General features: G+C 46.6%; 1 protein-coding gene across 1 annotated transcript in view; it reads left to right on the top strand.

The window, feature by feature from the left end:
- Positions 1 to 316: 316 nt before the first annotated feature.
- The window catches only part of LOC118392297 (SLIT-ROBO Rho GTPase-activating protein 1-like), a 34,604-nt gene continuing 7,381 nt past the window's right edge, over positions 317 to 27,539 (top strand). The window contains exons 1-16 of the mRNA XM_052460105.1: positions 317 to 943; positions 1,451 to 1,679; positions 18,703 to 18,898; positions 19,027 to 19,081; positions 19,210 to 19,317; positions 20,581 to 20,643; positions 21,286 to 21,477; positions 21,618 to 21,746; positions 25,229 to 25,450; positions 25,553 to 25,654; positions 26,239 to 26,436; positions 26,551 to 26,635; positions 26,963 to 26,990; positions 27,122 to 27,155; positions 27,244 to 27,304; positions 27,430 to 27,507. Of these exons, the coding sequence (XP_052316065.1) occupies positions 1,601 to 1,679; positions 18,703 to 18,898; positions 19,027 to 19,081; positions 19,210 to 19,317; positions 20,581 to 20,643; positions 21,286 to 21,477; positions 21,618 to 21,746; positions 25,229 to 25,450; positions 25,553 to 25,654; positions 26,239 to 26,436; positions 26,551 to 26,635; positions 26,963 to 26,990; positions 27,122 to 27,155; positions 27,244 to 27,304; positions 27,430 to 27,507 (1,630 nt within the window). The 5' untranslated portion in view covers positions 317 to 943; positions 1,451 to 1,600. The remainder of the gene's footprint in view (positions 944 to 1,450; positions 1,680 to 18,702; positions 18,899 to 19,026; positions 19,082 to 19,209; positions 19,318 to 20,580; positions 20,644 to 21,285; positions 21,478 to 21,617; positions 21,747 to 25,228; positions 25,451 to 25,552; positions 25,655 to 26,238; positions 26,437 to 26,550; positions 26,636 to 26,962; positions 26,991 to 27,121; positions 27,156 to 27,243; positions 27,305 to 27,429; positions 27,508 to 27,539) is intronic.

Genomic DNA, 27,539 nt, shown 5'->3' with positions numbered 1-27,539 from the left:
CTCTCTTTATGTCGAGTTGTCTCTCCTGCCATGTGTTTTTGTCCTATATTTTCATTTCTTTTTAATCCCAGCCCCCTTCCCCTCAGGAGGCCTTTCGGTAGGCTGTCGTTGTAAATAATAATTTGTTCTAAATAACTGACTTGCCTGGTTATAAATAATAAATAAATAAATTTGCCTGGTTAAATAAAAACATCTTCCATGTGCTTTTTGCCTGTTATGACTGCAGCTAAAAAGAAAGGGCTCGAATCGAAAAAAGATTTGAGTCACTTCAAACTGCCAATGTGAACAATGTTTAAGTGGTCACTGTCGGCTTAACTGTCAATCATCTCTGGGTACACGCCCCCGAGTTTCGCCCTTTCCCATGGCATTGAGCAGCATGCAGTTTAGCGTAGCTCATAGTTTGTGAAAGGTTACTACAGGGTTAGGTCACAGACATAAATTGTACATAGTACTCACGCAAACACCCCGGGAGAGACTCCGGCGAACGAGACGGACCAGTGTTCCGCTGGATTACCTAGTGGGCGTGCACCCCTCGCTTACCGCAGCCCAGTGTGTGTAGGCTTCTGCCGCGCTCATTGAGCTTGCTAATGGGAATTTGTTACTACCTGCTTCCCAGTTGACAGCTCACAGAACCCGTAGCATGGCTCAGGCGGTCACGGACGGCTCTATGGAAAGGGTGATTCTGGATGATTGAGCGTTGTATCCGCCATCCCTTGGGGAGGAATAATACATTCTGTTGTTGCGGCAGTGAGTGGATCTATTCCCTAGTATGTAACCTGTGGTTCGCGATAGTGCCTCGGGCGTCGTGGACGCGCGGTGGAACGGAATAATCAATATTTGGACTGTTATCTGATTGACCATCGTTAGTGCGCCGACATGTCGAACCTGGTCAGGAGCAAGAAGGACAAGGAGATAATTGCAGAGTATGAGAGCCAGGTGAAAGGTATGTTTTTCTAAGAAACTATCACTAACGCGTCACACATCCACACCCACGCGAACCCGCGCACATGCACACACCGATATGTACGCACACACCCTCATGTTTATACATCCCCCTCTCATAGGCACATTCATATACACACACACACACCTGTCCATGTACACTACACCTGCCTATTATGTCTGATCAACCGCCTCTCACACATGGCTTGTTTGGAAAATGGATGTGTAGTGGGGATGACACCTCATAATGAGAAGTTAGTATCTCTGGGTTCATCCTGAGTGCTGTAAGGTGCCTGTTGGGGAGAGGATGAGGGGCGGATTCTGCAGCACCCTTGATCATTCTCAGCCATGTGGAAGTGAGGGTGTTTGCCAGTAGTAGGCTACACTCCAGTCAGTGGGTATAGAGTGGAGTAGTAGTGGGTATTTGTCATAGCTGGGAGCTCTGAATGTCTCTCTGTCTGTGTTGGTTCTGTTCCACTAATGGTTTGCATGTATTGGTTTACTTCAGAGGCTGTGACTGCAGCGGTCCCCCTCCCCCGGTGTGTCTGACAAACTGTATATAATGAACACTGCACTCTGCGTATGGTGGGAGTGGGACATGGCGTAGGTTTCATCGTCTTGTCAACCCCACTGATGTCCCCAAGGAGAGAGGCGTGTTATGGTTACTGTGACAGTCGGACCTCTGCACAGTGCTATAACTATGGAACTGCACCGTCTCCCCACCACGATGTCCTGTGGTACGGTATGAGATGAGGGAAGCATCTGGGGAGAGCACTGACTGACTGTACAGGTGTTCCACGTGAGACTGATTCGGTTAAATGTCACATCTTACAATAGCACTGAACTAAATACATCCTGGATATTGAATACAGACTTGTAATCACGGGTGACCTGGCTACTTTGTGTGGTGAACGTTCTGGCGCCCGGAGCTGCTGAGGCATCAGCATCCTCCACTGTGTTACACAGAGTGGAAGAGGAGAAGTGCAGTGGCTATAATCAAATCAAATGTTATTTGTCACATACGCCGAGTACAACAGGTACTCGGCTTAGACCTTACAGTGAAATGTTTACTTACAAGCCCTTACCAACAATGCAGTTTTAAGAAAAATCAGTGTTAAGTAAAAAATAACCGTAGCGAGGCTTTATACAGGAGGTACTGGTACAGAGTCAATGTGTGGGGCACAGGTTAGTCGAGGTAATATGTACATGTAAGTGGAGTTGGTGTCCACATCACCATCAAACTATCATGGTCCAAACACACCAAGACAAGCTTCCTGCCATCCAGGACCTCTATACCAGGCAGTGTCAAAGGAAAGCCCCCAAAAAATGTTAGACTCCAGCCACCTGGCCCAAGTGATGTACTGGGCAGTACACACTACCCTGTAGTACCTTCCGGTCAGAGGCCGAGCAGTTTCCATACCAGGCGGAGATGAAGGATGCTCTCGATGGTGCAGCTGTAGAACATTTTGAGGATCTGAGGACACATGCCAAATCTTTTCAGTCTCCTGAGGGGGAATAGGCTTTGTCGTGACCTCTTCACGACAGTCTTGGTGTGTTTGGACCATGATAGTTTGATGGTGATGTGGACACCAAGGAACTTGAAGCTCTTAACCTGCACTACTACAGCCCTTTCGATGAGAATGGGGGTGTGCTCGGGCCTCCTTTTCTTGTTGTCTGCAATCATCTCCTTTGTGTTGATCACATTGAGGGAGTGGTTGTTATCCTGGCACCACACAGCCAGGTCTCTGACCTCCTCTCTGTAGGCTGTTTCATCGTTGTCAGTGTTGTGTCGTCGGGAAAAACTTCATGATGGTGTTGGAGTCGTGCCTGGCAATGCAGTCATGGATGAACAGGGAGTAAATCAAATAAAATTTTATTGGTCACATACACATGTTTAGCAGATGTTTATGCGAGTGTAGTGAAATGCTTATGCTTCCAGTTCTGACAGTGCAGTAATAACTAACAAGTAATCTAACAATTCCCCAACAACTACCTAATACACACAAATCGAAATAAGAATATGTACATATAAATATATGGATTAGCGATAGCCGAGCGGCATAGGCAAGGTGCAATAGATGGTTTAAAATAAAATAAACTCAGCAAAAAAAGAAACGTCCCTTTTTCAGGACCCTGTCTTTCAAAGATAATTCGTAAAAATCAAAATAACTTCACAGATCTTCATTTTAAAGGGTTTTAACACAGTTTCCCATGCTTGTTCAATGAACCATAAACAATTAATGAACATGCACCTGTGGAACGGTCGTTAAGACACTAACAGTTTACAGACGGTAGGCAATTAAGGTCACAGATATAAAAACTTAGGACACTAAAGAGGCCTTTCTACTAACTGAAAAACACAAAGAAATATGCCCAGGGTCCCTGCTCATCTGCGCGAACGTGCCTTAGGCATGCTGCAAGGAGGCATGAGGACTGCAGATGTGGCCAGGGCAATAAATTGCTATGTCTGTACTGTGAGACACCTAAGACAGCGCTAAAGGGAGACAGGACGAAACAGCTGATCGTCCTCGCAGTGGCAGACTACAGACTTACAGCTGCAACATCGAGAGCATCCTGACTGGTTGCATCACTGCCAGGTACGGCAATTGCTCGGCCTCCGACCACAAGGCACTACAGAGGATAGTGCGTACGCCCAGTACATCACTGGGGCTAAGCTGCCTGCCATCCAGGACCTCTACACAAGGCGGTGTCAGAGGAAGGCCCTAAAAATTGTCATACACCCCAGCCACCCCAATTATAGACTATTTTCTCTACTACCGCATGGCAAGCGGTACCGGAGTGCCAAGTCTAGGACAAAAAGGCTTCTCAACAGTTTTTATCTCCAAGCCATAAGACTCCTGAACAGGTAATCAAATGGCTACCCGGACTATTTGCATTGTGTGCCCCCCCCAAACCCCTCTTTTATGCTGCTGCTACTCTGTTTATCATATATGCACAGTCACTTTAACTATACATTCATGTACATATGTACATACTATCTCAATTGGCCCAACCAACCAGTGCTCCCGAACATTGGCTAACCGGGCTATCTGCTTTGTGTCCCGCCACCCACCAACCCCACTTTATGCTACTGGTACTCTCTGTTCATCATATATGCATAGTCACTTTAACCATATCTACATGTACATACTACCTCAATCAGCCTGACTAACCGGTGTCTGTATGTAGCCTCGCCACTTTTATAGCCTCGCTATTGTATATAGCCTCGCTACTGTTTTTCCACTGTCTTTTTACTGTTTTTATTTCTTTACTTACCTATTGTTCACCTAATGCCTTTTTTGCACTATTGGTTAGAGCCTGTAAGTAAGCATTTCACTGTAAGGTACCTGTTGTATACGGAGCACGTGACAAATAAACTTTGATTTGATTTGAGACCATGTGTAACAACACCTGCACAGGATTGGTACATCCGAACATCACACCTGCGGGACTGGTACAGGGTGGCAACAACAACTACCCGAGGTACACCAGGAACGTACAATCCCTCCATCAGTGCACAGACTGTCCCCGAAAGGCTGGACTGAGGGCTTGTCGGCCTATTGTAAGGCAGGTCCTCACCAGACATCACCGGCAACAACGTCGCCTATGGGCACAAGCTCACTGTCGCTGGGCCAGACAGAACTGGCAAAAAGTTATCTTCACTGACGAGTCACAGTTTTGTCTCACCAGGGGTGATGGTTGGATTCGCGTTTATTGTCGAAGGAATGAGCATTACACCGAGGCCAGTACTCTGGAGTGGGATCGATTTGGAGGTGGAGGGTCCGTCATGGTCTGGGGCGGTGTGTCACAGCATCATCGAACTGAGCTTGATGTCATTTCAGGCAACCTCGATGTCTTCCCGCGTTACAGGGAAGACATCCTCCTCCCTCATGTGGCACCCTTCAGGCTGATCCTGACATGACCCTCAAGTATGACAATGCCACCAGCCATACTGCTTGTTCTGTGCGCGATTTCCTGCAAGACAGGAATGTCAGTGTTCTGCCATGTCCACTGAAGAGCCCGGATCTCAATCCCATTGAGCATGTCTGGGACCTGTTGGATCGGAGGGTGAGGGCTAGAAAATGTCCCAGAAATGTCCAGGAACTTGCAGGTGCCTTGGCGGAAGAGTGGGGTAACATCTCACGAGGAGATGCACTGGAGTACTTAATGCAGCTGGTGGCCACACCAGATACTGACTGTTACTTTTGATTTTGACCCTCCCCCCTTAGTTCAGGGACACATTATTCCATTTCGGTTAGTCACATGTCTGTGGAACTTGTTCAGTTTGTCTTTTTTCAGTTTATCTCTCTGTTGTTGAGTCTTGTTATGTTCATACACATATTTACACATGTTAAGTTTGCTGAAAATAAACGCAGTTGACAGTGAGAGGATGTTTATTTATTTTTCGAGTTTACATATGATATGAGTAATGTTAGATATGAAAACATTATTAAAGTGGCATTATTTAAAGTGACTAGTGATCCATTTATTAAAGAGGCCAGTGATTTGGGTCTCAATATAGGCAACAGCCTCTCTGAGTTAGTGATTGCTGTTTAGCAGTCTGATCGCCTTGAGATAGAAGCTGTTTTTCAGTCTCTCGGTCCCAGCTTTGATACACCTGTACTGACCTCTCCTTCTGGATGGTATAGCGGGAGGAACAGGCAGTGGCTCGGGTGGTGGTTGTCCTTGGTCTTTTTGGCCAGCCTGTGACATTGGGTGCTCTAGGTGTCGTGGAGGGCAGGTAGTTTGCGTTGTGCAGACCGCACCACCCTCTGGAGAGCCTTGCTGTTGAGGGCAGTACAGTTCCCGTACCAGGCTGTGATACAGCCTGACAGGATGCTCTCGATGGTGCATCTGTAAAAGTTTGTCAGGGTATTGGGTGACAAGCCAAATTTCATCAGCCTCCTGAGGTTGAAGAGGCGCTGTTGCCCCTTCTTCACCACACTGTCTGTGCGGGTGGACCATTTCAGTTTGTCTGTGATGTGTATGCCGTGGAACTTAAAACTTCCCACCTTCTCCACTGCTGTCCTTTCGATGTGTATAGGGGGGTGCTCCCTCTGCTGTTTCCTGAAGTCCACGATCATCTCCTTTGTTTTGTTGACGTTGAGTGAGAGGTTGTTTTTCTGACACCTCACTTCGAGTGCCATCACCTCTTTCCTGTAGGCTGTCTCATTGTTGTTGGTAATCAAGCCCACTACTGTTGTGTCATCTGCAAACTTGATGACTGAGTTGGAGGCGTGCATGGCCACGCTGTCGTGGGTAAACAGGGAGTACAGGAGGGGGCTGAGCACGCACCCTTGTGGGGCCCCGGTGTTGAGGGTCAGCGAAGTAGAGATGTTGTTTCCTACCTTCACCACCGGGGGCGGCCCGTCAAAGTCCAGGACCCAATTGCACAGGGCGGGGTTGAGACCCAGGGCCTCCAGCTTGGAGGGTTCTATGGTGTTGAATGCTGAGCTCTAGTAAATGAACAGCATTCTTACGAAAGTATTCCTCTTGTCCAGATGGGATAGGGCAGTGTGATGGTGAATGCATCGTCTGTGGACCTGTTGGGGGGGGTATGCAAACTGAAGTGGGTCTAGGGTGGCCGGTAAGGTGGTGATATGATCCTTGCCCAGCCCCTCAAAGCACTTCATGATGACAGAATTTAGTGCTACAGGGCGGTAGACATTTAGTTCAGTTATCTTTGCCTTCTTGGGTACAAGAAAAATGGTGGACATCTTGAATCATGTGGAGACGGCAGACTAGGATAGGGAGCGATTGAATATGTCAGTAAACACACCAGCCAGCTGGTCTGCGCATGCTCTGAGGACACGACTAGGGATGCCATCTGGGCTAGCAGCCTTGCAAGGATTAACACGTTTTAAGTGTCTTACTCACGTCGACCATGGAGAAGGAGAGGGGGGGTGGCACAGTCTTTGTAAGCTGGCCGCGATGGTGGCACTGTATTATCCTAAAAGCGGGAGGGGACTGAGCACGGGGCCCACGTGTTGAGGATCTGCGTCGCAGGTGTGTTGATACCTACCCTTACCACCTGGGGGCATCCCGTCAGGAAGTCCAGGATCCAGTTGCAGAGGGAGGTGTTTATTCCAATGGTCTTTAACTTAGTGATGAGCTTTGAAGGAACTATGGTGTTGAATGCTGAGCTGTAGTCAATGAATACTATTCTCACGTAGGTGTTCCTTTTGTCCAGGTGGGAAAGGGCAGTGTGGAGTGCAGTAGAGATGGCATCATCTGTGGATCTGTTGGGCCGGTTTTCAAATTGGAGTCGGTTTAGGGTTTCTGGGATAAGGGTGTTGATGTGAGCCATGACCAGCCTTTCAAAGCACTTCATGGCTACAGACGTGAATGCTACGGGTCAGTCGTCATTTAGGCAGGTTACCTTCGTGTTCTTGAGCACAGGGACTATGGTGGTCTACTTGAAACATGTTGGTATTACAGACTTAGTCAGGGACAGGTTGAAAATGTCAGTGAAGACACTTGCCAGTTGGTCAGTGCATGCTCAGAGTACACATCCTGGCAATCCGTCTAGCCCTGAGGCCTTGTGAATGTTGACCTGTTTTTAAAGGTCTTATTCACATCGGCTATGGAGAGCGTGATCACACAGTCGTCCAGAACAGCTGATGTTCTCATGCATACTTCAGTGTTGCTTGCCTCAAAGCGAGCATAGAAGTAATTTAGCTTGTCTGGTAGGCATGTGTCACTGGGCAGCTTGCGGCTGTGCTTCCCTTTGTATTCTGTAATACAGTTGTTTGCAAGCCCTGCCACATCCGACGAGCGTTGGAGCCGATGTAGTATGATTCAATCTTAGTTCTGTATTGACGCTTTGCCTGTTTGATGGTTTGTTTCTTGGCATAGCGGGATTTCTTCTAAGCGATCGGGTTAGAGTCCTGCTCCTTGAAAGTGGCAGCTCTACCCTTAAACTGCTGCCTGTAATCCATGGCTTCTGGTTGGGGTATGTACGTACGGTCATTGTGGGGACAACGTCACCGATACACGTATTGATGAAGCCAGTGACTGATGTGGTCACTGCCATCGGAAGAATCCCGGAACATATTCCAGTCTGTGCTAGCAAAACAGTCCTGTAGTTTAGCATCTGCATCATCTGACCACTTCTTTATTGAACAAGTCACTGGTGCTTTCCTTTTTTGCTTGTAAGCAGGAATCAGGAGGACATAATTATGTTCAGATTTGCCAAATGGAGGGTGAGGGAGAGATTTGTGCGTGTCTCTGTGTGTGGAGTAAAGGTGGCCTAGAGTTTGTTTTTTTCCCTCTGATTGCACATTAACATGCTGGTAGAAATTAGGTAAAACAAATGTAATTTTCCCTGCATTTAAGTCCCCGGCTACTAGGAGCACTGCCTCTGGATGAGCGTTTCCTGTTTGCTTATGGCCTTATACAACTCATTGAGTGCGGACTTTGTGCCAGTATCGGTTTGTGGTGTTAAATAGACAGCTATGAAAAATATACAAACTCTCTTGGTAAATAGTGTGGTCTAGAGCTTATCATGAGATACTCTACCTCAGGCCAAACCTCGAGACGTCCTTAATATTAGATTTCGTGCACCAGCTGTTGTTTAAAAATATACACAGACCCACACCCCTTGTCTTTAACGGAGGCAATAGTTCTATCTTGCCGATGCAGCGTAAACCCCACCAGCTGTATTTTATCAATGTCGTTGTTCAGCCATAACTCGGTAAAACATAAGATATTACAGTTTTTAATGTCCTGTTGGTAGGATATTCGTGATCGTAGCTTGTCTATTTTGTTATCCAATGATTGTACGTTAGCTAATAGGACTGATGGTAGAGGCAGATCACCCACTTGCCGTCGGATCCTTACAAGGCACCCCGCCCTACGTCCCCAATGTCTCGTTCTCCTGCAAATGATTGGGATGTGGGCCTTGAGGGTGTCTGAAGTAAATCCTTTGTGTCCGAATCGTTAAAGAAAAAATCTACGTCCAGTACAAGGTGAGTAATTGCTGTCCTGATATCCAGAAGTTATTTTTGGTCATAAGAAGATCATCAACGGATTCCATAACAATGATCTAGCACCCTCTGACCAGCTCTCTCCATTCACCCATGAACAGACACTCACCATCTTTGTAGTATGCAGCTTTCAAAGACTTGGCCTCTATTGGTTGACCTGAAATGATATACAGTGGGGCAAAAAAGTATTTAGTCAGCCACCAATTGTGCAAGTTCTCCCACTTAAAAAGATGCCTGTAATTTTCATCATAGGTACACTTCAACTGTGACAGACAAAATGAGAAAAAAAATCCAGAAGATCACATTGTAGGATTTTTAATGAATTTATTTGCAAATTATGGTGGAAAATAAGTATTTGGTCACCTACAAACAAGCAAGATTTCTGGCTCTCACAGACCTGTAACTTCTTCTTTAAGAGGCTCCTCTGTCCTCCACTCGTTACCTGTATTAATGGCACCTGTTAGAACTTGTTATCAGTATAAAAGACACCTGTCCACAACCTCAAACAGTCACACTCCAAACTCCACTATGGCCAAGACCAAAGAGCTGTCAAAGGACACCAGAAACAAAATTGTAGACCTGCACCAGGCTGGGAAGACTGAATCTGCAATAGGTAAGCAGCTTGGTTTGAAGAAATCAACTGTGGGAGCAATTATTAGGAAATGGAAGACATACAAGACCACTGATAATCTCCCTCGAACTGGGGCTCCACGCGAGATCTCACCCCATGGGGTCAAAATGATCACAAGAACGGTGAGCAAAAATCCCAGAACCACACGGGGGGACCTAGTGAATGACCTGCAGAGAGCTGGGACCAAAGTAACAAAGCCTACTATCAGTAACACACTACGCCGCCAGGGACTCAAATCCTGCAGTGCCAGACGTGTCCCCCTGCTTAAGCCAGTACATGTCCAGGCCCGTCTGAAGTTTGCTAGAGAGCATTTGGATGATCTAGAAGAAGATTGGGAGAATGTCATATGGTCAGATGAAACCAAAATATAACTTTTCGGTAAAAACTCAACTCGTCGTGTTTGGAGGACAAAGAATGCTGAGTTGCATCCAAAGAACACCATACCTACTGTGAAGCATGGGGGTGGAAACATCATGCTTTGGGGCTGTTTTTCTGCAAAGGGACCAGGACGACTGATCCGTGTAAAGGAAAGAATGAATGGGGCCATGTATCGTGACATTTTGAGTGACAACCTCCTTCCATCGGCAAGGGCATTGAAGATGAAACGTGGCTAGGTCTTTCAGCATGACAATGATCCCAAACACACCGCCCGGGCAACGAAGGAGTGGCTTTGTAAGAAGCATTTCAAGGTCCTGGAGTGGCCTAGCCAGTCTCCAGATCTCAACCCCATAGAAAATCTTTGGAGGGAGTTGAAAGTCCGTGTTGCCCAGCAACAGCCCCAAAACATCACTGCTCTAGAGGAGATCTGCATGGAGGAATGGGCCAAAATACCAGCAACAGTGTGTGAACCTTGTGAAGACTTACAGAAAACGTTTGACCTCTGTCATTGCCAACAAAGGATATATAACAAAGTATTGAGAAACTTTTGTTATTGACCAAATACTTATTTTCCACCATCATTTGCAAATAAATTCATTAAAAATCCTACAATGCGATTTTCTGGATTTTTTTTTGTCTGTCATAGTTGAAGTGTACCTATGATGAAAATTAAGTGGGAGAACTTGCACAATTGGTGGCTGACTAAATACTTTTTCCCCCACTGTATTGCTTGTTTGTTTTTTGCTTTTGAAGTGCTTTGAGATTCTATGAAAAACACTATACAAATGTAATTTATTATTATTATACTGAGGACTGCACACATAAGGATATTCCAACCAAGATGGTTGCCAGGCCACATACACTGAACAAGGCTCTACACCCATCATAATTACATGGGCATGTTGTAGGGCTGTGTGGGATGAACTCTCTTACTCTCTCGACCTCACATGCTCTCTCACAGCTCCACAGAGCACATAAAACATATTCTGACTTTATCACCTGCACTGCAGTGCCTTCATGCCCACATGATCACTTATCTGAGAAAAGGAAATGGCTTTCACTTTTCACAGGAAAGAACTCCACATTGTTGTGAAAAAGCCTGATGTCCCTGCAGGTTGATATCAAAGAGAAAGGAGGAAATGGAGATGACTGTTAGAGTTTGGACTGAAATGACATTGTGTGTGTGTTCTGATCAGGAAAGGTCACAAATCATCCTCCGCTCAGCCACGCACACACAGACACACATTGCTAAGTGGATCTCAAGAGTATATAGAAGAGAATTTCCTCCTTGCTTCTTTACTCATCTCTTTCTCTCCCTGTCTCTCCCTCCTGTTGTGCTCTTTCTGTCACTAATGAACTCTGAATGCACAGGCTCTTCCCTGGGCACACAAATCAAATCCAAGTTTATTTGTTACGTGCGCCGAATACAACAGGTGTAGTAGACCTTACAGTGAAATGCTTACTTACAGGCTCTAACCAACAGTGCAAAAAAGGTATTAGATGACAATAGGTAAGTAAAGAAATATAAACAACAGTAAAAAGACAGTGAAAAATAACAGTAGCGAGGCTGTATACAGTAGCAAGGCTATAACAGTAGCGAGATTATATACAGTAGCGAGGCTATATACAGGCACTGGTTAGTCAGGCTGATTGAGGTAGTATGTACATGTAGATATAGTTAAAGTGACTATGCATATATGATAAACAGAGAGTAGCAGTAGTGTAAAAGAGGCGGTGGCAGGTGGCGGGACACAATGCAGATAGCCTGGTTAGCCAATGTGCGGGGGCACTGGTTGGTCGGGCCAATTGAGGTAGTATGTACATGAATGTATAATTAAAGTGACTATGCATATATGAGTGTATCTGGCGCCAACAGAGATGGCTGCCTCGCTTCGCGTTCTTAGGAAACTATGCAGTATTTTGTTTTTTTGTGTATTATTTCTTACACTGTTACCCCAGGAAATATTAAGTCTTATTACATACAACTGGGAGGAACTATTGGATATAAGAGCAACGCCAACTTACCAACATTATGACCAGGAATACGACTTTCCCGAAGCGGATCCTCTGTTTGGTCCACCACCCAGGACAATTGATCGGATCAAAGCAGGCGACCCCAAACAACGGCGCCGCAGACGGAGCAATTTTCTGGTCAGGCTCCGTTGACGGCACAACACCCACCGCTCCCGAGTATACTACTCGCCAATGTCCAGTCTCTTGACAACAAGGTAGACGAAATCCGAGCAAGGGTCCAAATCTCTCAAATCCAGAGAGACATCCGAGATTGTAACATTCTCTGTTTCATGGAAACATGGCTTACTTGGGATACGTTATCAGAGTCGGTACAGCCACCTGGTTTCTTCACGTATTGCGCCGACAGAAACAAACATTTCTCTGGTAAGAAGAAGGGTGGGGGTGTATGCCTTATGATTAACGAGTCGTGGTGTGATCATAACATCATACAGGAACTCAAGTCCTTTTGTTCACCTGACCTAGAATTCCTTACAATCAAATGCCGACCGCATTATCTACCAGGAGAATTCTCTTAGATTAAAATCACAGTCGTGTATATCCCCTCCCAAGCAGACACCTCGACTGCCCTGAAATAACTTCATTGGACTCTATGTAAACTGGAAACCACATATCCTGAGTCTGTATTTATTGTAGCTGGGGATTTTAACAAGGCTAATCTCCCTAAATTTTATCAGCGTAACGAATGCGCGACCCAGGCTGACATTGTTACTCCGCGACGCATACAAAGCCCCCCCTCGCCCATTCCTTCAGCAAATCTGACCACGACTCCATTTTGTTGTTCCCAGCTTATAGACAGAAACTAAAACAGGAAATGCCTGTGCTCTGGTCTGTTCAACGCTGGTCCGACCAATCTGATTCCACGCTTCAAGATTGCTTCGATCACGTGGACTGGGATATGTTCTGGATAGCGTTGAACAACAACATTGATGTATACGCTGATTCTGTGAGTGAGTTTATTAGCAAGTGAATCGGTGATGTACCCACGGCGACTATTAAAACCTTCATCAATCCAGGGTTTCTGGTTGGGGGCAGCATTCGCACAAAACTGAAAGCGCGAACCACTGCTTTTAATCAGGGCAAGGCGACCGGAAACATGACCGAATACAAACAGTGTAGCTATTCCCTCCGCAAGGCAATCAAACAAGCTAAGCATCAGTATAGAGACAAAGTAGAGTTGCAATTCAACGGCTAAGACACGAGGTATGTGGCAGGGTCTACAGTCAATCACGGACTACAAATATAAAACCAGCCCCCTGGCGGACCCCGATGTCTTGCTCCCAGACAAGCTAAACAACTTCTTTGCTCGCTTTGAGGACAATACAGTGCCACCGACACGGTCCGCTACCAAAACCTGCAGGCTCTCCTTCACCGCAGCCAACATGAGTAAAACACTTAAATGTGTTAACCCTCGCAAGGCTGCAGGCCCAGTTGGCATCCACAGCCACATCCTCAGAGCATGCGCAAACCAGCTGGCTGGTGTGTTTACGGACATATTCAATCAATCCCTATCCCAGTCTGCTGTTCCCACATGCTTCAAGAGGACCACCATTGTTCCTGTTCCCAAGAAAGCTAAGGTAACTGAGCTAAACGACTATCGACCCGTAGCACTCACTTCCATCATCATGAAGTGCTTTGAGAGACTAGTCAAGGATCATATCACCTCCACCCTACCTGTCACCCTAGACCCACTCCTTACCGCCCCAATAGGTCCACAGACGACCCAATCACAATCACAATCACACTGTCCTAACCCATCTGGACAAGAGATATCTATATAAGAATGCTGTTCATCGACTACCGTTCAGCATTTAACACCATAGTACCCTCCAAACTCGTCCATGGGTCTCAACCACACCCTGTGCAACTGGGTCCTGGACTTTCTGACGGGGCGCCCCCAGGTGGTGAGGGTAGGAAACATCTCCACCCCGCTGATCCTCAACACTGAGGTGTGTTCTCAGACTACTCCTGTTCACCCATGACTGCGTGGCCACACATGCCTCCAACTCAATCATCAAGTTTGCAGACAACACTAGTAGGCTTGACGAGACGGCCTACAGGGAGGAGGTGAGGGCCCTCGGAGTGTGGTGTAACCTCACACTCAACATCAACAAAACAAAGGAGATGATCGTGGATTCAGGAAACAGCAGAGGGAGCATCCCCCTATCCACATCGACGGGACAGTAGTGGAGAAGTTGGCAAGTTTTAAGTTCCTGGGCGTACACATCACAGACCAACTGAAATGTTCCACCCACACAGACAGCGTGGTGAAGAAGGCGCAACACTTGTGTGTGAAAGGTAGTTGTTCATTGTTAGATTACGTGTTAGATATTACTGCATGGTCGGAACTAGAAGCACAAGCATTTCGCTACACTCGCATTAACATTTGCTAACCATGTGTATGTGACCAATGAAATTTGATTTGATGATAAACAGAGAGTAGCAGCAGCGTAAAAGAGGGGTTGTAGGGGGTGGCACACAATGCAAATAGTCCAGGTAGCCATTTGATTACCTGTTCAGGAGTCTTATGACTTGGGGACAAAACCGTTGAGAAGCCTTTTTGTCCTAGACTTGGCACTCCGGTATAAAGAGAGAACAGTCTATGACTAGGGCGGCTGGGGTCTTTGACCATTTTTAGGGCCTTCATCTGACACCGCCTGGTGTAGAGGAACACACACACTGGATCGACATCGACACAGTGAATTTGAGTGATTCGATTTAATGAGAGCACCAGAGAGAGAGGGAGTGTGCGCCCATCCCAGTCTGGCAACTGGCCAAAACACACTTGGGGATGCCCTGCATTACAATGACCACTTAAAGATACAGCACTGCTTTGCTGCTGCTCTCTCCCGTCTTAGTGGAGGTACATGTATGTATCTGAATTGTCGCTATGTGGATTTGCAGTCTGCCTTCCCTCCCCATCCTGTGATTGGTCAGGAGCAACTGTGTTTATGAGGGGGGCTGTTCTACTGACGTGATGATGTGACAGTGAGTGTTGAGTATTGATCTGAAGCCCAGGTATACCCAGGTATTCTGACCTCTATGTATTTCACAGTGCTTATGTCTGGCTGGCAGTCTCTGTGTGCAAAGATATGAGGCATTTTTTAAATGTTAGGTAACATCAAGTGATTGCTTGGATCATATAAGCCTGAATGATAAGTGCAAAAGAGGGAAGGGGAAAGAGAAATGGAAGGGGAGAGAGGAATGGAAGGGGAGTGGAAGAGAGAGGGAAGGAGGGGGACCCTGTGAAAGTGAGCTCTTCTGCAAGCATCTCTGCTTTTGCCTGCGTCTGCATGTGTGTGATTACTGACCACACATCTGCATGCCTGGGAGGATAGGAGGGAGAGAATGAAGGGAATGGAAGGAGAGAGGGAGGAGGGAAGAGATTGAGGAAGCAAAGTTGGAGAGATGGAGAGAGAGCACTCACAGCAGTGTGTGGTTGTGAGACTGAAGGAAGAAGAAATTGGTGGCCAATGCCAACACTTACGTGTGCGTTCTGCCCTTGTGTCCTTGGACCTGTTTGTCATGGAAATGAGCCTGGATGAGCTTCCTCTTCCTGTTCAGCTGTGACATCACACATTCACACACACTCCAGGTGTCTAAGCCACGAAAGGTAGTGTCAGATTGGTGAAATTAATTGTTCTTGGTTTGTGCAGAGTTGTATTATTCACAATCATACATTCATATCAAAGACACCCTCCACTCCTCTTAGACAACAACCAAGAGCAACAACATGGATGGAAGAACAGGAGAAGGGAAACGTTTCTACAGCATCCAACAGAAGTCATGTATCTCACTCACTCCTCAGGCCCGCTGTCTCTCTCTCCCTCCCCTGTATCACAACCGTGATTGGGTGGCGCACAATTGGTCCAGGTTTGGCCGGGGTAGGCCGTCATTGTAAATAAGAATTTGTTCTTAACGGACCTTCCTAGTTAAATAAGGGTTCAATCAAATAAATACAAATCCCCATCTCTCTCATAGCGCGGCTGTTTCTAAGGAGTCATCTTGGACCGCATCCTTTGCCCACAATAACATTAAAGAACACACACACATTATACAAACACACACGTTAAATATATATACACACACACACACACACACACACACACCAATCCCACAGTCAGCATGGCAGTGCACACTTCAGTGGTTGTGCTGTTTCAGAGCGAGGGATCAGAAGTTTACATACACTTAGATTGTAGTCATTAAAACTCGTTTTTCAACCACTCCACAAATGTCTTGTTAAAAAACTATAGTTTTGGCAAGTCGGTTAGGACATCTACTTTGTGCATGACACAAGCAATTTTTCCCACAATTGTTTACAGACAGATTATTTCACTTATGTATCACAATTCCAGTGGGTCAGAAGTTTATATACAGTAAGTTGACTGTGCCTTTAAATTTCTTGGACAATTCCCGAAAATGATGTAATGGCTTTAGAAGCTTCTGATAGGCTAATTGACATCATTTGAGTCAATTGGAGGTGTACCTGTGGATGTATTTCAAGGCCTACCTTCAAACTCAGTGCCTCTTTGTTTGACATCATGGAAAAATCTAAAGAAATCAGCCAAGACCTCAGAAAAGAAATTGTAGACCTCCACAATGCTGGTACATTCTTGGGAGCAATTTCCAAATGCCTGAAGGTACCATGTTCAACTGGACAAACAATAGTATGCAAGTATAAACACAATTTGACCGCGCAGCCGTCATACCGCTCAGGAAGGAGACGTGTTCTGTCTCCTAGAGATGAACGTACTATGGTGCGAAAAGTGCAAATCAATCCCAGAACAACATTAAAGGACATTGTGAAGATGCTGGAGGAAACGGGTACAAAAGTATCTATATCCACAGTAAAATTTGTCCCATATCGACATAACCTGAAAGGCCGCTCAGCAAGGAAGAAGCCACTGCTCCAAAACCGCCATAAAAAAGCCAGACTAGGGTTTGCAACTGCACATGGGGACAAAGATCGTACTTTTTGGAGAAATGTCCTCTGGTCTGATGAAACAAAAATATAACTGTTTGGCCATAATGACCATCTTTATGTTTGGAGGAAAAAGGGGGATGCTTGCAAGCCGAAGAACACCATCCCAACCGTGAAGCATGGGGGTGGCAGCATCATGTTGTGGGAGTGCTTTGCTGCAGGAGGGACTGATGCACTTCACAAAATAGATGGCATCATGAGCGAAGAAAATGATGTGGATATATTGAAGCAACATCTCAAGACCTCAGTCAGGAAGTTAAAGCTTGGTCGCAAATGGGTCTTCCAAATGGACAATGACCCCAAGCACACTTCCAAGGTTTTGGCAAAATGGCTTAAGGACAACAAAGTCAAGGTATTGGAGTGGCCATCACAAAGCCCTGACCTCAACCCTATAGAATTTTTTGGGGCAGAACTGAAAAAGCGTGTGCGAGCAAGGAGGCCTACATACCTGACTCAGTTACACCAGCTCTGTCAGGAGGATTGGGTCAAAATTCACCCAACTAATTGTGGGAAGCTTGTGGAAGGCTACCTGAAACATTTCACCCAAGTTACACTCAGTATTTAGCACTGCCTAAATTGTTTATGTAAACTTCTGACTCATGGGAATGTGATGAAAGAAATAAAAGCTGAAATACATTATTCACTCTACTATTATTCTGACATTTCGCATTCTTAAAATAAAGTGGTGATCCTAACTGACCTAAAACAGGGAATTTTTTTGTAGGATTAAATTTCAGGAATTGTGAAAAACTGAGTTTAAATGTATTTGGCTAAGGTGTATGTAAACTTCCGACTTCAACTGCATCTGACACAGGAAGGAGAGGACTGGCAGAGAATACACAACGATAACCCCCCCACCTCTCCCACTCTCCCTCTCTCTCCTCTCTCTCACACATACACACATTCTATATTTCTCCCTTCCTCATTTTCTTTCTCTCTCCTTATCTTGGTCTCTCCCTTTCACACGGTCTCTCTCACACACACATGGGCACGCAGACACACCAATCTCCAGGGGACCCTCTCCACTCCACTACCTGTTGTCTTGGCAACCACACACTGTGTGTGGACCATGTGACGAAGAAGGTGAAGACCGAGCTCTTATCTGCCGCATCGAGATTGACACACACACACACACACATACTGGTGTGCATGCACAGATATGCTTCATAAAGATCCCAATAGAATAATGTCATGGCCTTTAGCCTGAAGAATCTGATTTCCAGTCACGCATGCTCGTGTGTGTGTTTGCACACGCATGCACGAAAGTGTGCAGAGACATGCACGTTCCCCACTGTGATAGTGGATTATCTAGTGAGCATGTGTTCTAATGCAAAATGGCTGCCGTGTGCATTACCCAAGTGGGTGCCTAGCTACACATTAGTGGGTGATGAAGAGCGGTGTTCCCATCATCTGTAAAGGGCTTTGAGACCTGGTGAAAAACACAATATGAATACAATTCATTAGTATATGGGCCAGTACTCTGCAAAGGTGTTATGTCTGCATCTGTTAGTGAGTGTGTATTACTAGAGGTGTCTGTGTAACTGAATGATTGTGTTTGTCTGTGGAGGTCTGGTTTAGGGTGTGTGCATGCAGTTCTGTGTCCATGTCAGTGCAGGGAGGTGTGTAAACATGTCTGATTGCGTTTACAGTATGTCTCTGAGGGTGTGTGGTGTGTATTTGTATAATCGTATATGTATATATTCCTGATTGTGTGTATACCGTATATATCTGATTATAAGTGTATCTATGTGTAGATGTGCGTGCCCAGCTGGTGGAGCAGCAGCGGTGTTTGGAACAGCAGACAGAGATGAGGGTGCAGCTGCTGCAGGACCTGCAGGACTTCTTCAGGAAGAAGGCTGAGATCGAGACGGAGTACTCCAGGAACCTGGAGAAACTAGCAGAGCGGTTCATGGCCAAGACACGCAGCACCAAGGACCACCAGCAGTACAAGTAAGAGGGTGTGTGTGTGTGTGGTGTGTGTGTGTGTGTGCATAGCTCATATGTGTTTAAGTGTAAACAGTGGCTTTATGTTTGTGTTGATTCGAGTACAACCTCCCCGATGTTTCTCTCTCCTACAGAAAGGACCAGAACTTGCTGTCTCCAGTTAACTGCTGGTACCTGCTGCTGAACCAGGTAATGAATCTGTTTGTTTGCATGGGTGCTCAATCCTGAAGGCACATATTGCTGACATGTTGGTTCTCTTCATTAAAAAGTTGCCTGTGTTCAGGCAATATAAGCACATGATCTATCTCGCTCTTCAGGTGAGGAGGGAGAGTAAGGACCACGCCACACTCAGTGACCTCTACCTGAACAACGTCATCACCCGCCTCACGCACATCAGCGACGACTCCGCCCGCCTGCTCAAAAGAGTGAGCCCATCACAGCCTCTTCTCATACATGTGTCACAGAACATCAGGGGTCAGCGTTCAAAGTTGACTATCCCAAGGGAATAGAGGGTTTAATAGCTTTGACGACAAGTCTGTTAGTATGAGAGGGAGCAAGAAGAGGACTAGAAGAGTTAATGTTTTCTAAGGAAAACTAAAGGCTCATATTTCCCCCTGTGTATTTTTCCAGAAGCCTCTTGGTTTGAGAGGGCGCTATAAAAGGAGCCACAAAGAATTAACCTGATGGGTTTTAATCAAAAGTACAGAAGCGATCCACATTTCCCACCGTGTATTTTCAGAGAAGTCTGCCTCCGAGTGCTGTAGAACAAGTTTAAACACACACACCCTTTCCAAATTCAGCTCATCATGTTCATTATTCATCTCTATGTGGCTCCTGTTTTATTAATGAGAGCTAAAGTGCTGAGAGATCTGCTAGCTTGTAGCTACATACAGTACGCCTAGACATAGAGGCTTCGTAACTGTGTTATAACTGCTTATGAAGCCAGGGGCGCAACTTTGGTTTTAAAAGTGGGGGGACATAGTTATTTATTTTTTATATATATATTTTTTTACAGTCGGATAAACACTCAACTGCCTACCCAACCGCTCGGAGGCGTCCGCATGGTCCTAAAGCACATTATTGCCTCGTTTTGTATATCATTCCAATGATAAAACTGACTGCTGCCCCCCGTCCCCCAGTCCCTAGTGAAAGTTGCACCCCTGTATGAAGCTCTAGCACACAGAAGACACTTGTCAGTCACTGTGAGTGAGCCGAGGATGACACCGGCTGGTGACCATGACAACGAGTTTCTGACAGCCTGGTGTCCATGGTGACCGGCTCAGCTGGTCCACCTCACAGTGAGAAGGCTCGTGGAATGGGATTCAACCATTCTGGGATTTTAGAGTCATTTGGCTTAATGCAATATTAATGCTGTACAGAATGCTATAACTCAAACTCCCAAACTGGAAGGAGCTGTTTAATACATGAGGACTGAGACACACACACACACAGGAGCTAGGAGCTACAGCCCGGCTCCTGCCACTATATGTTTTATTTATGGATTCATCTGTTTATGGATGGATTTATTTATTCATATGCCCTCTTTATCGGATTATGAAACGTTTCTCATTTGCAGTGATGACCTCCCTTCTCCACTGTGTTGATGAAATGTCTCTCTCCTCCTCCGTACCTCCTCTCCCGTCTCCCCACTCTGCTCCCCTCCTCCCCTCCCCTCCCTCCTCTCTCAGAGTAAAGAGATCACCTTTCAGCTGCAGGAGGACTTGATGAAGCTCCTTAATGAACTCTACACCGTAAGTGACATCTATAACTGCCCCACACACAGTCTCCATTAAACACATCACTTTAGGGAGTTGAAATATTTTCTTGCGGTCACTTTTCCTGTTCTTAAACAATACATCATCAAAAACTGCCACACTTTCATTTTAAACATTGCAACATGAACTTTGAGGAATGAGTCACTTTTTCTGTGCTCTACCAATACTTGTAATTTCAGCAAAATGCTGCTGCAAAGGAAAGTTGCTGAGCGTTAAGTTTAGTTAAGTGAAGGCTTGGCAGCCTTAAAAGCTTCTGGTGTAAATAAATAAACACATGAGCTAGAAAGAATTTAGAGGGGACAGGTCTGTTCCTAACCTCACAGGGTGAAGGGAGGTTTCGGTTGGGTGCAACTCTGCCAATGGTGGGCAACATTTGTCAGGTGCATTTCTATAGGTGACTGTGGTATGAGCAGTAAGGTCATGTTGAGTAGGCACGAAACAGGAGAAAACACTTTCAAACGGAGGAGGTACTAACCTGATCTCGTTCAATGAGGAGCATTCTTTCTGCTTTCCATGTCAAAACCTTTCCGTCCATTAGTGCCTTCTGAACACGACCCAAACGATTTGCCCTGGGCAGAGTTGTTGACAGATGGATGCATTGTGGGCTGTGGTTGCTAGGTGATGAAGACATACCACATGTACCATGGGGAGACGCTGAACGCAGAGACCAAGCTGAGGGATGCCGAACGTCAGGTCGGGGTTGGCAAAGTGGGGCCTGGCGGAGGGGTGGAGCCGCTATTTGGCATGCGTATAGAGGAACGCCACCAGAGACGCAACGCCGCCCGCAAGATGGAGAAGATGAGGGAGAAGGTACAGAAACCCATGAGGGACAACCTTTCCTTTCCTGTATTCATTTAGATATATATTTTTTTTAGTCTAACTTTTATTTTCTCCTCACCCTTCTCTCTCGCTCTCACGCTTTCTCTCTCTCTCTGTCGCTCTCTCACCAGAGGAAGGCTAAGTACTCTGAGAACAAGCTGAAGTCTCTGAAGGCCAGGAATGAGTACCTTCTGACGATGGAAGCCACCAACTCCTCCGTGTTCAAATACTACATCCACGACCTGCCCGATATCATAGACGTGAGTTCACACACACACACACACACACACACACACACACACACACACACACACACACACAAAAGCCGGTTTCAGTAGATTTCACTATTACCTAAGCAGTTGACATCTACTTCCGGCGCCGACAGAGATGGCCGCCTCGCTTCGCGTTCCTACTATGCATTATTATTATTTTTTTTACGTGTTATTTCTTACATTGGTACCCCAGGTCATCTTAGGTTTCATTACATACAGTCGAGAAGAACTACTGAACATAAGAGCAGCGTCAACTCACCATTAGTACGACCAAGAATATGACTTTCGCGAAGTGGATCCTGTGTTCTGCCTTTCACCCAGGACAACGGAATGGATCCCAGCCGGCGACCCCAAAAAACGACTTCGTAAAAGGGGAAAAGCGGTCTTCTGGTCAGACTCCGGAGACGGGCACATCGTGCACCACTCCCTAGCATTCTCCTCGCCAATGTCCAGTCTCTTGACAACAAGGTTGATGAAATCCGAGCAAGGGTAGCATTCCAGAGGGACATCAGAGACTGTAACGTTCTTTGCTTCACGGAAACATGGCTCACTGGAGAGATGCTATCGGAGTCGGTGCAGCCAGCTGGTTTCTCCACGCATCGCGCCGACAGAAACAAACATCTTTCTGGTAAGAAGAGGGGCGGGGACGTATGCTTCATGGTTAACGTGACGTGGTGTTGCCACAACAACATACAGGAACTCAAGTCTTTCTGTTCACCTGATTTAGAATTCCTCACAATCAAATGTCGACCGCATTATCTACCAAGGGAATTCTCTTCGATTATAATCACAGCCGTATATATTCCCCCCCAAGCAGACACATCGATGGCTCTGAACGAACTTTATTTGACTCTTTGCAAACTGGAATCCATATATCTGGAGGCTGCATTCATTGTAGCTGGGGATTTTAACAAGGCTAATCTGAAAACAAGACTCCCTAAATTTTATCAGCATATCGATTGCGCAACCAGGGCTGGAAAAACCTTGGATCATTGCTATTTCAACTTCCGCCCTGCCCCGCTCTCCTTTCGGAAAAGCTGACCACGACTCCATTTTGTTGATCCCTGCCTACAGACAGAAACTAAAACAAGAAGCTCCCGCGCTGAGGTCTGTTCAACGCTGGTCCGACCAATCTGATTCCACACTCCAAGACTGCTTCCATCACGTGGACTGGGATATGTTCCGTATTGCGTCAGACAACAACATTGACGAATACACTGATTCGGTGAGCGAGTTCATTAGAACGTGCGTTGAAGATGTTGTTCCCATAGCAACGATTAAAACATTCCCAAACCAGAAACCGTGGATTGATGGCAGCATTCGCGTGAAACTGAAAGCGCGAACCACTGCTTTTAATCAGGGCAAGGTGACTGGAAACATGACCGAATACAAACAGTGTAACTATTCCCTCCACAAGGCAATCAAACAAGCTAAGCGTCAGTATAGAGACAAAGTAGAATCTCAATTCAACGGCTCAGACACAAGAGGTATGTGGCAGGGTCTACAGTCAATCACAGATTACAAAAAGGAAACCAGCCCCGTCACGGACCAGGATGTCTTGCTCCCAGGCAGACGAAATAACTTTTTTGCCCGCTTTGAGGACAATACAGTGCCACTGACACGGCCCGCAACTAAAACATGCGGACTCTCCTTCACTGCAACCGACGTGAGGAAAACATTTAAACGTGTCAACCCTCGCAAGGCTGCAGGCCCAGACGGCATCCCCAGCCGCGCCCTCAGAGCATGCGCAGACCAGCTGGCTGGTGTGTTTACGGACATATTCAATCAATCCCTATCCCAGTCTGCTGTTCCCACATGCTTCAAGACGACCACCATTGTTCCTGTTCCCAAGAAAACTAAGGTATCTGAGCTAAACGACTACTGCCCCGTAGCACTCACTTCCGTCATCATGAAGTGCTTTGAGAGTCAAGGACCATATCACCTCCACCCTATCTGACACCCTAGACCCACTCCAATTTTCTTACCGCCCAAATAGGTCCACAGATGATGCAATCTCAACCACACTGCCCTAACCCATCTGGACAAGAGGAATACCTATGTGAGAATGCTGTTCATCGACTACAGCTCGGCATTTAACACCATAGTGCCCTCCAAGCTCGTCATCAAGCTCGAGACCCAACACCGAGATGGCCTACAGGGAGGAGGTGAGGGCCCTCGGAGTGTGGTGTCAGGAAAATAACCTCACACTCAGCGTCAACAAAACTAAGGAGATGATTGTGGACTTCAGGAAACAGCAGAGGGAACACCCCCTATCCACATCGATGGAACAGTAGTGGAGAGGGTAGTAAGTTTTAAGTTCCTCGGCGTACACATCACAGACAAACTGAATTGGTCCACCCACACAGACAGCATCGTGAAGAAGGCGCAGCAGCGCCTCTTTAACCTCAGGAGGCTGAAGAAATTTGGCTTGTCATCAAAAGCACTCACAAACTTCTACATATGCACAATCGAGAGCATCCTGTCGGGCTGTATCACCGCCTGGTACGGCAACTGCTCCGCCCACATCCGTAAGGCTCTCCAGAGGGTAGTGAGGTCTGCACAACGCATCACCGGGGGCAAACTACCTGCCCTCCAGGACACCTACACCACCCGATGTCACAGGAAGGCCATAAAGATCATCAAGGACAACAACCACCTGAGCCACTGTCTGTTCACCCCGCTATCATCCAGAAGGCGAGGTCAGTACAGGTGCATCAAAGCTGGGACCGAGAGACTGAAAAACAGCTTCTATCTCAAGGCCATCAGACTGTTAAACAGCCACCACTAACATTGAGTGGCTGCTGCCAACACACTGACTCAACTCCAGCCACTTTAATAATGGGAATTGATGGGAAATGATGTAAAATATATCACTAGCCACTTTAAACAATGCTTCCTAATATAATGTTTACATACCCTACATTTATTCATCTCATATGTATACGTATATACTGTACTCTATATCATCTACTGCATCCTTATGTAATACATGTATCACTAGCCACTTTAACTATGCCACTTTGTTTACATACTCATCTCATATGTATATACTGCACTCAATACCATCTACTGTATCTTGCCTATGCCGCTCTGTACCATCACTCATTCATATATCTTATGTACATATTCTTTATCCCCTTACACTTGTGTCTATAAGGTAGTAGTTTTGGAATTGTTAGCTAGATTACTTGTTGGTTATTACTGCATTGTCGGAACTAGAAGCACAAGCATTTCGCTACACTCGCATTAACATCTGCTAACCATGTGTATGTGACAAATAAAATTAGATTTGAAAAGTGTTAGGTGTGTCTTTCTTTCTCTAACACATTACCATCCCCTCCCTCCCTCCCTCCCTCCCCCTCCCTCCCTCCCTCCCTCCCTCCCTCCCTCCCTCCCTCCCTCCCTCCCTCCCTCCCTCCCTCCCTCCCTCCCTCCCTCCCTCCCCCTCCCTCCCTCCCTCCCTCCCTCAGTGTTGTGACCTGGGGTACCATTCCAGTCTGAGTCGTGCGTTGAAGACCTACCTGTCTGCAGAGCTGAGTCTGGAGGCCTCCAGGCGGACAGGGTTGGAGGTACTGGAGGGGGCCGTAGAGGGCCTGGATCCTGCCCGAGACAGGCAGCGCCTGCTGGGCCTCTACCCCACTGCCTTCTGCCCCCCGCCACGCTTCAGCTTCCAGCCCCACATGGGGGACACTGTGAGTGAGCAAAAGTGCAAAAGCACGGATTCACGCACAAACGTATGCCCCCCCCCCGGTAGGTGCCCGGTCATGCTGTGTGTTGTTCCTGTTTCCTGTCAGGTGACCCAGATAGCCGCCCAGCCACAGGTGCAGGCAGAGCTCACATCTAGGCTGCAGCAGCTCCAGTCACGCCTCTCCACCCTGAAGATAGAAAACGAGGAGGTGAGAGACAGACATTTATCACACAGTCAAATGTACTCCAGTTTCCCAGTGTGCTTTGCTGGAGAGGTGATACCAGACATGTACAGTTTCCCAGTGTGCTGTGTTGTCGTTTGGTTGACTCTCTGACCACATGCTGCGGGACGGAGGAGAGGGAGATTGGGTTGGAGTGATTTTGTGACAGAGGTAGACTTATAAATAAACCATTTTCGTGCCCTGAAACTAGAGCTTTTGTTTGGTTATTTATAGTGTGTTTTTGGAGTGTGTATTACTGTTGAGAAGATTATATATGCAATTGCTGTGGAATGGGAGGGCAGCTGTTATCTAACCCTGAAGGGCACAGAAGCGCTGATGAAGACTGGAGTAATGAGCTGCATCTGCATGTCTCAGCACACACACACACACACACACGCACACACCGTAATTACCATACACAAATAAACACTCTCACACACCACCTGCACCATACAGATTTAAGATGTGCACACACGCTCGCTCAAACCTCATATCCACAAGGACATGAACACACACATACACCACACATCCTCTGTGAGCGACTACTTTGGTCTAACTCTATTTACCCGCAGGTGAAGAAGACGTCGGGGGCCACTCTCACCACCCTCCAGGACATGACAGTGCTGGATGACTATGACGTTTCCCAGAGTTTCACCCACAGTCCCTCTTCAGAGTCTGTCAAGTCCAGCGTGTCGGACGGCTACCTAAACAAACCCAGCCTCGCCAAGCGCCGTGCCAACCAACAGGAGACTGAGCTCTTCTACTTCACGGTGAGACACGCACTCAGAGACAGACACACACACACACACAGGCTAGTTGATGTCGACAGTTAGGTAAATATACAGTTAATAAACGGCCCATGTGCTTCTGTCGGTGGTCCACAGAAGTTCCGTGAGTATCTGGAGGGCAGTAATCTGATCTCCAAACTACAGGCCAAGCACGACCTGCTGAAGAAAGCCATGGCCGAGGGTAAGAGACCTCACGCTCTCTCTTGCTTTCTCGATTCTTTCTCGCGGCCGACCCTCTTTCTTTCTCTGTCTCTCTCGTTCTCTTTGTTAGCCTGATTCACGCTGGGCTCTCGTTTTTGTTTCACTTGATCCTGTGTAGTGAAACAGAATGTGAGCTTGCGATATCAGGGTGGTCAAACAAGGCTATCTTTTTGTAACTACCATCTCTCTCACTGCCTCTTTTATATGGCTGAGAAATATACCTTATGTGCTAATGCCCTCCCTTTCTGACAATTTAAAAAAAAACCTACCCTCTCTCTGTCTGCCTGTGTCTTTCATGTCTCTCCAGGGCATATAGCAGACACGCTGACCACCAGGTATAACTCTTAAACGTGTTATTGACTGAAGCACTGTTCTATCCGTTTCTATATTTTAAATTGTCTCACCTCTCGTCTTAGTTTTAATTTGCAGAGCTCTGAGTCACTGTTGTCTCTGTTTCTCTCCCTAGCCGTGGACGAAAGAACTCCCATAGCAATCACCAGGTAATGTTTCCACTGTTCCTCCCACTGCTTATGTGTGTCTGTGTGTGGTTGGCCTCTGGCTGCTTAATTGCCTGGATGTGTTTTTTAGGACTCGACTAAAGCCATTCCTCTGCTGGTGGAGAGCTGCATTCGTTACATCAACCTCCATGGTGAGTCCGACCGCTCCCCTTAGCCAATTTGAAGGCTAGGGGTTAGGAGCCAAGTCCTTTTCAAGTTCCTCTGATGTGTACTGACACATGATTAGACTCTCATAACCGCCTCCCATCTCCTTCAGGTCTTCAGCACCAGGGCATATTCCGTGTGTCGGGGTCGCAGGTGGAGGTCAACGACATCAAGAACTCATTTGAGAGAGGTGAGAGGTCACTGTGAGGTCATCATACTTGT

Source organism: Oncorhynchus keta, chromosome 13, assembly GCF_023373465.1.
Source record: "Oncorhynchus keta strain PuntledgeMale-10-30-2019 chromosome 13, Oket_V2, whole genome shotgun sequence".
Classification (NCBI taxonomy): Eukaryota; Metazoa; Chordata; class Actinopteri; order Salmoniformes; family Salmonidae; genus Oncorhynchus; species Oncorhynchus keta.
Note: the sequence above shows the minus strand (reverse complement) of the source record. Positions and strands in the feature narration are given on the sequence as shown.